At 29.7% G+C, this 12890-nt stretch overlaps 1 protein-coding gene across 1 annotated transcript; it reads left to right on the top strand.

Annotated features, from left to right (window-relative positions):
* Positions 1-1319: 1319 nt before the first annotated feature.
* LOC109171980 (protein DETOXIFICATION 29-like) lies at positions 1320-6215 on the top strand. The gene is made up of 8 exons (XM_019321103.1): positions 1320-1682; positions 2297-2838; positions 3223-3309; positions 4414-4470; positions 5072-5310; positions 5558-5676; positions 5845-5931; positions 6066-6215. The coding sequence occupies exons 1-8, from the start codon at positions 1368-1370 to the stop codon at positions 6129-6131; spliced, it is 1512 nt and encodes a 503-aa protein (XP_019176648.1). The 5' UTR covers positions 1320-1367; the 3' UTR covers positions 6132-6215.
* Positions 6216-12890: the final 6675 nt, after the last annotated feature.

Here is a 12890-nt window from a genome sequence, read left to right on the forward strand (position 1 = left end):
CGTAACTGTACATTCATAATTCCGTAACTGTACATTCATAATTCAATAACTGTAACTTCATAATTTTCGAAGCTCTATGTTCACAATTTTAGAGCTCTATGTTCATAATTTTATCACTATATGTTCATCTTGTAAGTTCATAATGTCAGAGATCTATATTCATAATTTTATAACTTACATTCATAATTCCATAACTGTACATTCATAATTCCATAACTGTACATTCATAATCTCATAACTGTACATTCATAATGGCAAAAACGAATAACGCCGTTAACGGCGAGACAAAATCAATTTTTTTTTAAAACTAGAATGACGCATTTTCTATAAAAACGACGTCGTTTTGGACTCGTGTCCATAATGCATTGTGGACACGGATCCAGGGCATAATTTTCACACGTTGGTCGATCAAAACCTCCAACCAACTTAATAATAATAATAATAATAATAATAATAATAATAATAATTGTGATAAAAGTTGCAAATAAAGGAGAAAAGAAAAAAAAATTAATTAGGAAGGATAAAAAATGTCATTTCTTTAAAATAATAAGGACAAAGATGGAAATATAGTTAGGGAGCTCCTAACTTATTTTAAAACGCTTTCCAAAATTCTTATTTTAAGCTACGAGCTTATTTTGAAACATTAGCAAACAGAGCTTATAGCTTATTAATAGCTTAAAATAAGTTACTCCTAAATAAGCTCTGCCAAACGGAGTCCTTAGGGATGGCAATTTCAATCCGCCCTGTGAATATCCACCACGCATGGATTGAGTTTTTTTGGGTGATGGTGGGTGGTGGGTCGGGGGTGGGTCTTTAAAAAGTAAACCCGCGGTGGGTCGCGTTTGATTCAGGTTCTATGTACAAAACCCGCTTAGAACCCCACCCGACCCACCATGTGTGTGTATATATAAAATAGTGAAATAAGTATTAGTATGTAGTTATTTATAAAAGTTTATATAAGTATGTGTATCTTTTTACTATTTTTTATATCTAAACTGTTAAGTTTATTTTTAAAACTTAACAACTTAGTTATTATATTTAATAAATATTTCTATTATTTTATGTTTGAGTATCACTAATGAATTTTATTATCTTATTTTGTGTAAGTAATTTAAATATTATTTTTGAAAAACATAATAAGATCATAAGTGGTGGGTACCCGTAGTGGGCACCCGAACCCGGTGAGACGGGGTGGATTTAGAAAAAGTCCACCCAATGTGGGTTAAAGATGGGGGTGGGTGAGAAAAATATAAAGTGGGTCGGGTGATGGAGATAGCCCTCCCCAACCCACACCCGACCCATTGCCATCCCTGTTTTCCTCTATATGTAATGCCCTTATCGCTGTTAGTTGTATCGACCAGTCATTAATGGAGGACGTCAATGTTCCGTTTCTGGCACCCAGGCAAGAGGACACCCAGTCAAAGCCTTCAACCAACTTGGTCTTCCACGCTGGTGAAGTTGATGACATTCAACCCATTAATGGAGTCAGTGATTTCTACCGGGAATTCTGTTCCGAGTCCAAGAAGCTCTTGTACCTCTCCTTTCCGGCCATTTTCACTTCCCTCTGCCAATACTCCATCGGCGCCGTCACTCAGGTCTTCGCCGGCCATGTCGGAACTATTGCACTTGCTGCCATTTCCGTCGAAAACACCGTCATCGCCGGATTTTCTTACGGCACCATGGTACACGATCAAACCCTGCCTATCTTTCTTTTGAGTGACCGGAAAAATCAACAGTCACTATCCTCTGTGGATGTATATTGAATAAATCCAGTCTTATGACTCTAATTTGAATATTTTGAGGAAGTGGTTCCATTAACGTAGCTTAGAGGTCTAGTCCTGTGAACCTAGACTCCACTTGTTATTTCCAAATGAAAAAATTAGAAGTTGTGAGTTTGATTGGTAAGTGAGTTGGGGCATAGATTTGAATAACACTTGTTTGAGTTGTGGCAGCCATGAGAGAACGAGAAAGGATCACGAGTAAAAAAAAAAAATTTATCCCTAGAGTAATGACTGTGATACCATATGAGAGTGAGAATTGAACATGTTTATTCACTATCTAACAAAAAGAATAAATAGAGAACAATCCACATAAGAAACTAGTTACACAAAACCAAAGGACTAGGCACAGGACTAACACAAACTAAGTTCCCTAGGAGCATAAGGAGACAAATTGGCTCAAATCAATTCAAGAAAGCTAATCGGTCAGAGTTGAACTTGTATCTTTGTGATTATCAAATTAATAATCTGACAAATTTGATTGGACTGTGCATATTTGTTGTCTTTTTTTTGGTTAGATTGGAATGGGAAGTGCGCTAGAGACACTCTGCGGGCAAGCGTTTGGGGCAAAACAGGTAGAAATGCTGGGGGTTTACATGCAAAGATCATGGATTATCCTCAACACCACAGCCTTTCTGTTAATGTTCATTTACATCTTCGCCGGCCCGGTGCTAAGGCTCATCGGCCAGACGCCGGAGATTTCGAAATGGGCCGGCACCTTATCCCTGTGGATGATCCCGCAGCTGTTCGCCTACGCAATGAACTTCCCCATCCAGAAGTTCCTACAAGCGCAGAGCAAGATGGTGGCGATGGCTGTTATCTCCGCGGTGGCTCTCGCCGCCCACGCTTTGTTCAGCTGGCTCTTCATGCTGAAGATAGGGTGGGGGATGGCCGGCGCCGCGGTGGTGCTCAACTCGTCGTGGTGGTTCATAGTGGTGGCGCAGCTGGTGTATATCTTCCGTGGGAGTTGCGGTGAAGCTTGGACTGGGTTTTCATGGAAGGCTTTTCAGAACCTGTGGGGATTTGTTAGGCTGTCACTAGCGTCGGCTGTCATGCTTTGGTAAGTATTAGTTATGGTGTAGCATAATTAATCCTAAAAATATGAATCATTAATCCTAATTAAGACATATAAATCAACAATGCATGTCTTCAAATGAAAGGTCAAGGGTTCGACCCTTGGCTTTGGGTATGGAGCAGCTTTAAATCTTCAGGCTAGCTATTCTATTTAAAAGATGTGCCTTCAATTCAGCCAGAGGATTAATCACTTTGTTCAACGGTAGAAACCCTAAGTAACCATCTATAGACAACCTAGGCTGATAGTCTTTATTTTAGTCTTTCGTCCATTATAGGATCGGATCACAAGGCCTATTGAACTTCTTTATTTGAACTGGACTACAAATTTTCCTTGTGGTTACTAATTTTTGTTTTGTCAAGATACGTGCAGCTTAGAGGTGTGGTATTACGTGTCGCTTATTCTGTTTGCGGGATACCTCACAGATGCAGAAGTAGCTGTTGATGCAATTTCTATATGGTGAGTACTTCTCCAACCAAGCTTCTAAATCACAGTAAGATGACGATAGAATCAATTGAGAGGGTACTGACAAAAATAAAACACGTGATGATCTTTTGATACTAAGTCACCCCTTTCCGGGCCAATTTTTAATTTTTAATTTAATGAATCTAGACATCTATGAAGTTGGGCACAACATCAAAGTAAGAGTTTAGACACTACAATAAAACAACAAAATACAATAAAGTTGATGTTGGTGTTTTATCTATGCAAATTCATTGACAAATTAAATCCATACAAATTCTAGTAATTAATTTACCTACAATTTTTTTTTTCCATTGGTAAATTTGATTTTTCTTATATTGACAGATCTAATCCCCTCTATTGTCTATAGCCAATAACTTAGTTATTTTTTGGTTAAATGTTCAAATTTTACTTAAAATAATTTTAGATGGTATTTTAGTCGTTTTATCTTTAAAGAAACTATATTTAATTTCTTTATTATCATAAATAATAGATCTTGTTTAAAGTAGGAGTCCATTGTCTCTTTAGTTAACCTAACCCCACACATTGAATGCAAAAGGATGTCACCAGATATGCATATAATAATAAGTAATCATCACCACTAGTATAGGATGTCACTATATATATATATATATATATATATATATATATATATATATAATGTGGCGCATATGCAATCCCTTTCAATGATTTATTAAAGGTTTGAGTAGATAGGTAGCAATTAAGGAGAAGTAGACAAAAGTATGAAGTACACATCAATGTGGTTTCTAGCTAGTAGTTGCCGACAAGGTAGTAAAAATTAAAAGAGAATATATTAGAAACTAACACACTAAGGGTATGTATGTAACAATTTTGATAAATAATACTCTTTATTTTTTCATTTATTTTTTACAGATCGGTTATTAGCTATAGTCGGTTGTATTTTATCATTTACATGATAAATTCTATTACATACGTAATTCTTAATATATTAATTGATTGTTGATATCGGATAGGGACCTACTATTTTTCTTCTTATTGTTTCCTTTTTAGCCCATCAATACTAGTCATTTAGTATATTCTCACCATTTAGTATATTTGCCATGAACTGTCAATGTGCAGCATGAATATCTTAGGGTGGACAGTCATGGTGGCTTTTGGATTCAATGCAGCAATAAGGTCAGTATATGTTGAAATTACTTGTATTTAGTATGTAATAGAGGTGTCAAACATACAGGTTTGAACCAGTATAGTTCGACTACTCATCATTGATCTATTTATTATTTTTAAAATTAGGTTGATTTGATCTAAAAATAAAAATAAAAATTTCAGTCTGACATGATTTATAATCCTGAAAAAAAATAGAAAAATATTTAAAAAAGTATATATCGATCTATTTAAGTTATATGTTCTTTCTAAATTAGTTTACATATTTATTTTATAACTATTCAACTTCAGAGTTATTACAAGAAAATGAAGAAATCAATCGTCAATAGTGTAGTATAACATTAATAAGAATAAGTTTACAAACTGCAACTACTAAGTAATTAATAAGTAGTAATAGTAATTTTTTCAATTTGAAACAAATAAAATTTTACAACTTCAAGGTAAAAATTACTAATCAATATACAGTTTGACCGTTAGCAAGCTAAATAGTAAATATGTAACAATTTAATATGCATAAAATTAGTTTTACAGTTTGTAATGTGATAATCACATTGGTCATTACTCTTTTATTTATAATAGGTGTGTATTTAAAAAAAAAAAAATAATAATGCAGTGTAAGAGTATCAAACGAGCTAGGAGCAGGGCATCCAAGAAGTGCAAAATTCTCAGTGATGGTAGCCTCAATCACTTCACTTCTAGTTGGCGTCGTCCTAGGATTCCTTCTAATCCTCGTAAGAAAACAATACCCGCCGCTGTTTTCTGATAGTCCGAGGGTCCAACAACTCGTGTCCGAGCTTACACCTCTGCTATCTTGCAGCGTCGCCATTAATAGCCTTCAGCCTACCCTCTCTGGTACATTATTCATAGCCTCAGCTCAGATCTACTCACTGCTGAAAATTATGGAATTTCCGACCACCTGAAAGTTATCTTAAATCAAGTCGAAAGCCTTGTTCCGACCACTTTTGGTATCCGAAAAAAACTTTGTTGCTATTTCCGACCACTTTTTGCTTTCGACTTGATTTAAGATCACTTTCAGGTGGTCGGAAATTCCATAATTTCCAGTCATGACGTATCTTAACCAAGAATTGCACGCATGCAGGAGTCGCCATTGGAGCTGGGTGGCAAGCTTACGTTGCATATGTCAACATAGCATGCTACTATATTGTTGGCATTCCTATTGGCCTCGTTTTGGGTTTCGTCTTCAACTTGAGCATCGTGGTATATATATATACATTGACGAAAAATGTTTTTTTTTTTTTTTTTATTTTTTTATCCAAGATTTTGTCCAAACGTGACAATATCGGGACATATTATTATTCTTTTTATTCATTAGTTACTATAATATAATGTTGCTTAGCTTATATATTGACGGCAAATGATTTTCAGGGCATTTGGTACGGAATGATGTTTGGGACTACAGTACAAACCTGTGTGTTGATATGGATGATTCTAAGAACTGATTGGAACAAGGAGGTATGTGTGTATAGTACAACATTTTTGTCCAATTCAACTTGTCTAAATTTCCCATTACAATTTCAGTGGGTCCAAACTGAAATATTGTTTATGGTTAATGTAATTTATTCATTGGACTGAAATATTATATGCAGGCTTCTGCTGCTGAAGACAGAATAAAACAATGGGGAGGAGAACCTGATTCCAAAGGATATAATTGATCATGCTATTGGCTAAGATCAAAATTAATATTTAAAGTGATAATATCATTATTAATGGTTTCAATATTGTAGAGATTTTCTGCAGATTGTGTGTACTTGTATTGACTCTGCAAGTGATTGTACATTGAGGAGTTTTAAAAATAACAATTAAAATAAGGAAATTATTTAATTAGGATGTTATGTATGATTTTAGAAATGTATTTATAATAGAATAGAATTTCTTATTTTGATTTATTATGCTCGTATTATTTATTTATTTATTTATTTATTTTGACTGTTTTTTTATGAATATTTATTTTAACAGTTGATTTTAATTAGTTCTGTATATCGTCACGTTAACAATAGTGTGGTAGGTGCACTTTTATTCTCTATCGTGTACATTTTGATATGCTTTGAACGAAACACTATTACTCGTGTGTGCATTTGAGTTGTTTAATTCGTAATTGTGAAAGCATTAAAAAAAGTAATAATTATGCATCCAAACATTTTGGGTTGTGTGTGTGTGCATTTCATGTTTGAAATTTGCATATATGTTTATGTTTTCTTGATTTTGCTTCAGTCTGTGTGTGCATGTATAAAACCACGCCAGTTGACGACCACTTTGACCTTTTTACCGTTGTTTTATATATATATATATATATATATATATATATATATATATAATTATTTTTAAATTGTCAGCTGTTTTTTTTTTCTTTTCTGTTTTCTCTTCCATTTTACTCTCTCTCATACATGACTTCCTAAAATATAGAAAAATATTCTAAGATATAATATTAATCAGTAATTTTTGTATCAAATAGAATCATTCATATTTTTGAATTGTACGGAGTACTAAATATTGTAGAGTTAAAGATCAGAGTTGATAATACTTAATACAATGAAGCTAGAAAAGTCATGTCAGGAAGGTCAAAATCATAGCAAAAATTTATAATGTTAGTCAACATGAAGAGGGATCAAACCTAATATCATCATATATAACATATATAATTGTACCAAGTAATATTGAAAAACAAAAATTAATGATACTTTATGTAATCATGTGTGAAGTATGTAATTGTATGAGTATGATCATTATATTATCTATGTCGATCAATACTTTATAACATTTTACATAACACAAAATATATCTATTATCTATTATTTATTATTATACTAATAAGAGCCAAAGAGAGTTAGGTCTATAATGGGTAAAAAAAAAATAACGGTCAATTTTTTTAATTAAATGAATAGCTCGGATTGATCAGATTTTTATTTTTCCTTGAAATTTCCTAATTTATCCTTAATTATAAGATTATCCGTTAATTTTTTCGTTAAATATTATCTTCGATGTTAATTTCTGTTAATTAGTTCACCGTTAATTTACTCATTGATTTTAATAAGAAAGGTCTTAGTTTCAAACCATATCCCAATCAAAGTTGGCATAATTAGTACTCTATTTTACTCTTATTAAATTAAATAATAATTTAGTAGCTACAACAAAAAATAATAGATATGCATTTCTTTAATTTAGAATTATATGTATACAATGCCTTTATTCAAAAAAATTTATTCATTATCAATAAATTAAATAAAAGAAATAATTTCATTAGTTATATTGTCTTTATTTTTCTCCAATATTAAAATTCTTTACATTCAAATTCATCAATTGATTATAGCCGCTACATTGTCCCTACAATGTCTTTATTCAAAGAAAATTATTCATATAATATTTTAACTGTAGACACATAATATTTTAACTGACATATTATATGTCTATAGATACCGTGTTATGTGTCTGTAGTTAACATATTATGTGCCTTCAATTTATTTACAGCCTCATAAACTTTTAATTGTAGATACATAATATGTCAACTACACTACTACAGGCACATAATTTTAATTTGAACCAGGATCCACAATGTAAGATGGACACGTATTGATCTATGGTATAACTATTGTTTTCTCTTTTTGAGTGTGTCAAATTAGCGTGTTGGCACTCCATTTGTCTGGTTATTATTTAAATTGGATTTGACTCTTCCAATTTAAAGATGGGTCTAATTCGACTCTGCTAAATAATAAAAATCTTAGCTTAGCCCGATCATTGCCCAAAACATTAAAAAATATATATTTAATTTTTCTTCAATTTCTTTAGTTTGGACTTATTATATTTATTAATGACTAATTATAATATGGATTGGATTGGTTGAGCAAATTAATAAAAATCTTAGCTATGCCCACCAAAAAAAAAAAAATGTTCTTCAATTTTTATTATTTTTTTTATAGTTCAGTGTTACTTCTAAATACATTTATCAATGTCTGATTAAATATAAGTCTTTCGGAATCAAATCAAATAATACAAATATTGGGCCAGACTAACCACACCATAAAAGATAATTTTTTTCTTAAATTTCTTTAGTTCATAATTATTATATTTATCAATTTATGTAGTTATTTTTTATTATAATAAGTTACACGTTAATTTCTTTACATATTTTATTATAATTATTAGTAAACTTTTAAACTAGTCAAAATTTTAATTTATTTTAATATAGTTAATAATTATTATCATTATTAACATAATTAATATTTTATAATAAATAACGTGTACTATGTAATATATTTTCGTTCATGGTTCTAAAAAAAAACAAACAAAAAAACAAATAAAAATTTCTGACTTTCAACGAAGAAAAAAAAAATCATTTTATAACTTTCGGCCAAACACCACAAAATGAAAATGCTTTTCGGTAGTAATTTTTTAACAAAAAAAAAAAAAAAAAAATTGTCTCCAAATGAACCCTTAATTTATTTTATTTTCTAAACTTAGAGTTTAAAAATTATTTATTGAGTGCTGAAAGAGTATTTTTATATAATAATAAATTGATATAATTAATATGCATATTGTGCGATTTAATTAATGTCCAATACGAAATTCAAATAATTAAGTGTGAATATATATATATATATATATATATATATATATATATATATATATATATATATATATATATATATATAATTGAACGAAACAAATCAAGTTTAAGTAAATATTATTATATTTTAATTCTTACCGCAAAAAAAAAAAAAAAAAAAAAAAAAAAAGAGTTGAGAAAATAATAGAAAAATTAGCATGAGTTCCATTTTGTATACATTAATTTCATTACTATAATAAGAATATAAAAATAAAATGTACATCATCATCGTTGATGTTGTTGTTGTTGTTGTTGTTATTATTATTATTATTATTATTATTATTATTATTATTATTATGTTAGAAATTATTTTGTAATGAATAAGTTAAGAATAATAAATATTTAAGGGAATGTTTTAGGGATAAGGGTCAAATACACCCTTAAACTATAAGGCAAAGTGCAATTAGACACACAAACTAACAAAAGCTCCAATTAGGCCCTTTATCTCTTTACTTTTATAATAATATAATACAGACCTGGCCGGCTTCGTTCTCCTCGACGGAGAATCCATGGCCGAGCGATTTCTTTGCGGAGCGATGTGCAAATCGGCAAACTGCTCAAAAATGGTGGCATAGGCAGCGATTTCCATTTGCTCGTCTGTCATCACGTTTATGAACATTCCTCCGCCTTTTGCGGTTGTGGAGGCAGTTCGTAGTTGCTTCTCCCAAACCATTTCTTTCTTCACTTTATTAAGCAAATTAAAGAAACCTTTCCTAAGAATCAGCAAACTAGTATACCAACCCAACGGAGGACAATTTTCTTCACTAATTATGATCAGAGGTCGTCGGACGATTTTCTTCGGTAATTATAATCAGAGATCGTCGGACAATTTTCTTCACTAATTATAATCAGAGGTCGCCGGAGGTTTATATATATAAGTTTATTAATTTATTTGAGTTAAAAATATATTTATTATTTTAATTAATTTTTCAAATTTAAAATTATCTGTGACCTAAATGTAACCTGTTAATTAACTTAATTGCATAAAAGTTGATAGATGAAGGGCTTAATTAGATCTTTTGTTAGTTTAAGGAGTTAATTGCACTTTGCCATATAGTTGAAGGGTATATTTGACCCTTATCCCAATGTTTTATATTTAAAGTTTGTATATAAGTCGAAAAGTAAAAAGTGAAATTAAAGATGATAATTTTAAAAATGTCTTATCCTTGTGTAATATATAAATCAAAATATATAAGTTATTAATTTACATTATTGCACTAACATTATTTTTATTCACATTATAACCTTACTAATATTGACTATTTTTATATTTAGTAAATAATAATAATAATAATAATAATAATAATAATATATAAATCAAAATATATAAGTTATTAATTTACATTATTACACCAACATTCTTTTTATTCACATTATAACCTCACTAATATTGATTATTTTTATATTTAGTAAATAATCCTTTATATAATAAAGCTATATGGTTTGGGAAATATTTAATACTACAATTAATGCAACAACATCCTTTATGTTGGATCTCAGCGTTGCACTATGCCTACTTCCCAGGGAAGTCAAGCACGCTTAACCACATAGTTCTATGGTACCTGGTTGCCATATCCTACTTAAAACCAATTGGTGATAAGTAGGTGGACATTAACCATTTAACCACATCTCTCCATGGTAAGCCACAGCGCCACGTCTCGAATCGAGCAGGGGCTGAACTCGGCCAACCCGGCCGACGCCCAACACTTTATTATTAAAAAAAAAACATTTAAAAAATAAAATAGCTATATATTATATAATCATATAAAAATATACTTTTGAAAAATAAAATAGTTATATATTATATAATCATATAAAAAATGTGTTCAATTAGAGTTTAAATTTACACCTACAAAATTTGAAATTTGCTTTCCAAATGTAATTATCTTAGTTATTATTCGTATTGTGAAAATTATAATATAGATGAAATACAATTAAGAATAAATCAATGTAATTATGTAAATTCTCTCTATAAATTTATTTGAATATGCACATAATTAGAGATTATATTAACCATACAAAATTATAATTATAATTTTAATTGTAATTTTGTATTCTATAAAAATAATAAATACTTGACCAATGGAAGCTCAAAAATATTATTATATTAAATAATTTAAAATATTTTAATTTTTCTATTTTTTATTTATATTTATAATAACATAATTTTTTCCCGTGCATCGCGCGGGTGAATTACTAGTAATAATAATAATAATAATAATAATAATAATAATAATAGTAATAATAATAATAATACTTTTAAAATTTTTTAGGGGTGGTGGCCAACCGGCCAAAGGCTCCATACCCGGAAAATTATGCTGTGGAAATGTGTTCACCACGCGCATGATGAACACATGGATAGATCCATAATTTCTATACTGTAGATTCATAATTTTTTTTTTTAAACGTAGATTCATAATTTTGTTTTTCATTTGTTGTTACAGATATTACGAATCTACAGTACATAAATTATGAATCTACAGTATAAAATTATGAATCTATAGTATAGAAATTATGAATCTACAATATAGAAATTATGAATCTACAGTACAAAAATTATGAATTTACAGTACAGAAATTAAATTATGAATCTACAGTATAGATGTTATGGCTCTATAGTATAGAAATTATGAATCTACAGCTTAGAAATTATGGATCTATCCCGTTAACAACAAATGAAAAAACAAAATTATGAATTTACGTTTTCAAAAAAAAAATAAATTATAAATCTACAGTATAAAAATTATGAATCTATCATTGTGTTCACCATGTATATGGTAAACACGTTTCCACAGCATAACTATTGCTCCCTACCCATTCATACCGTCCAATGAATAGAACACATAATTATATATTTAAATGCGGTAAATATAAATTAGTGTTGATTGAGGTTTTACCTGACACTCTGTCATAAATGTACTATTAAATTAATATAATTTTTTTTTGAAATTAATATAATTTTTTTTTTCTTCAAAAAAAAATTATATTAATTTAATAGTACATTTATGACAGAGTGTCAGGTAAAAAAAATAATTTAATAGTACATTTATTTTTTTAAAAAAAACTTTAATTACGTAGTCATATATGAGGATATTATTCCGCTTTTGTTCATCAATATACCTTCTTTTTTCTTTTTCTTTTTTTTTTTAAAAAAACATTTTTTTTAATTTTTTTGTTCACTTTTAGTTTTTGCTTTTGATTTGTAACTTTCAGTCTAAAATTTCAATAGAATACACTATTTGATAAAATTTGGTAAAGTCCCGAGGCCAACTGTTAAATTCGAGCACAAGACTGAGTACCCTAAGTCCCTAACCCATCATTTATTTATTTATTTTAATAATAACTGAAAGATTAAATTTATATAAATATGTAGAAATGTTATGATTGATGGAATGCCATTTTCTCAATAAAAAAATGTTACTATCATTGAATTATTGAAGCATTCAAAAAAAAAAAGAATTATTGAAAGTGGAATGCTCTGCAAATTAATTTAATTACTTCACCAACTTTATTAATGGATCTTGTTAAGAGTTCCATCGCATTTTTTTATTTTTGAAAATTAATGTTCCACGTGATCCGGATGGCCTCATAATATGAACCGGGTCAAATTAAATTAATGTTCCACGTGACCAAAACCCTCTTTCAAACTAAAATAAAAAACATTTTGGAGGAAATTTCAATTTTGATCATATAACTATAGGGGTCTTGTTAATTTTAGTCATTGACTTTTAAAAGTGTTAATTTAGTACCTTAACTATGCAATGTTTGTCAATTTTGGTCATTCTAGTCAAATTACCGGTCAAATTTTACC

This window comes from Ipomoea nil, unplaced genomic scaffold, assembly GCF_001879475.1.
Source record: "Ipomoea nil cultivar Tokyo-kokei standard unplaced genomic scaffold, Asagao_1.1 scaffold0382, whole genome shotgun sequence".
NCBI lineage: Eukaryota > Viridiplantae > Streptophyta > Magnoliopsida > Solanales > Convolvulaceae > Ipomoea > Ipomoea nil.

Excerpts from the sequence above, each read along its gene's own strand:
- LOC109171980 (XM_019321103.1), top strand. The coding sequence starts at position 1,368 with ATGGAGGACGTCAATGTTCCGTTTCTGGCACCCAGGCAAGAGGACACC. Across the intron at positions 5,311-5,557 it reads CCTTCAGCCTACCCTCTCTG|GAGTCGCCATTGGAGCTGGG; the intron begins GTACATTATTCA and ends GCACGCATGCAG. Across the intron at positions 5,932-6,065 it reads GAACTGATTGGAACAAGGAG|GCTTCTGCTGCTGAAGACAG; the intron begins GTATGTGTGTAT and ends TATTATATGCAG.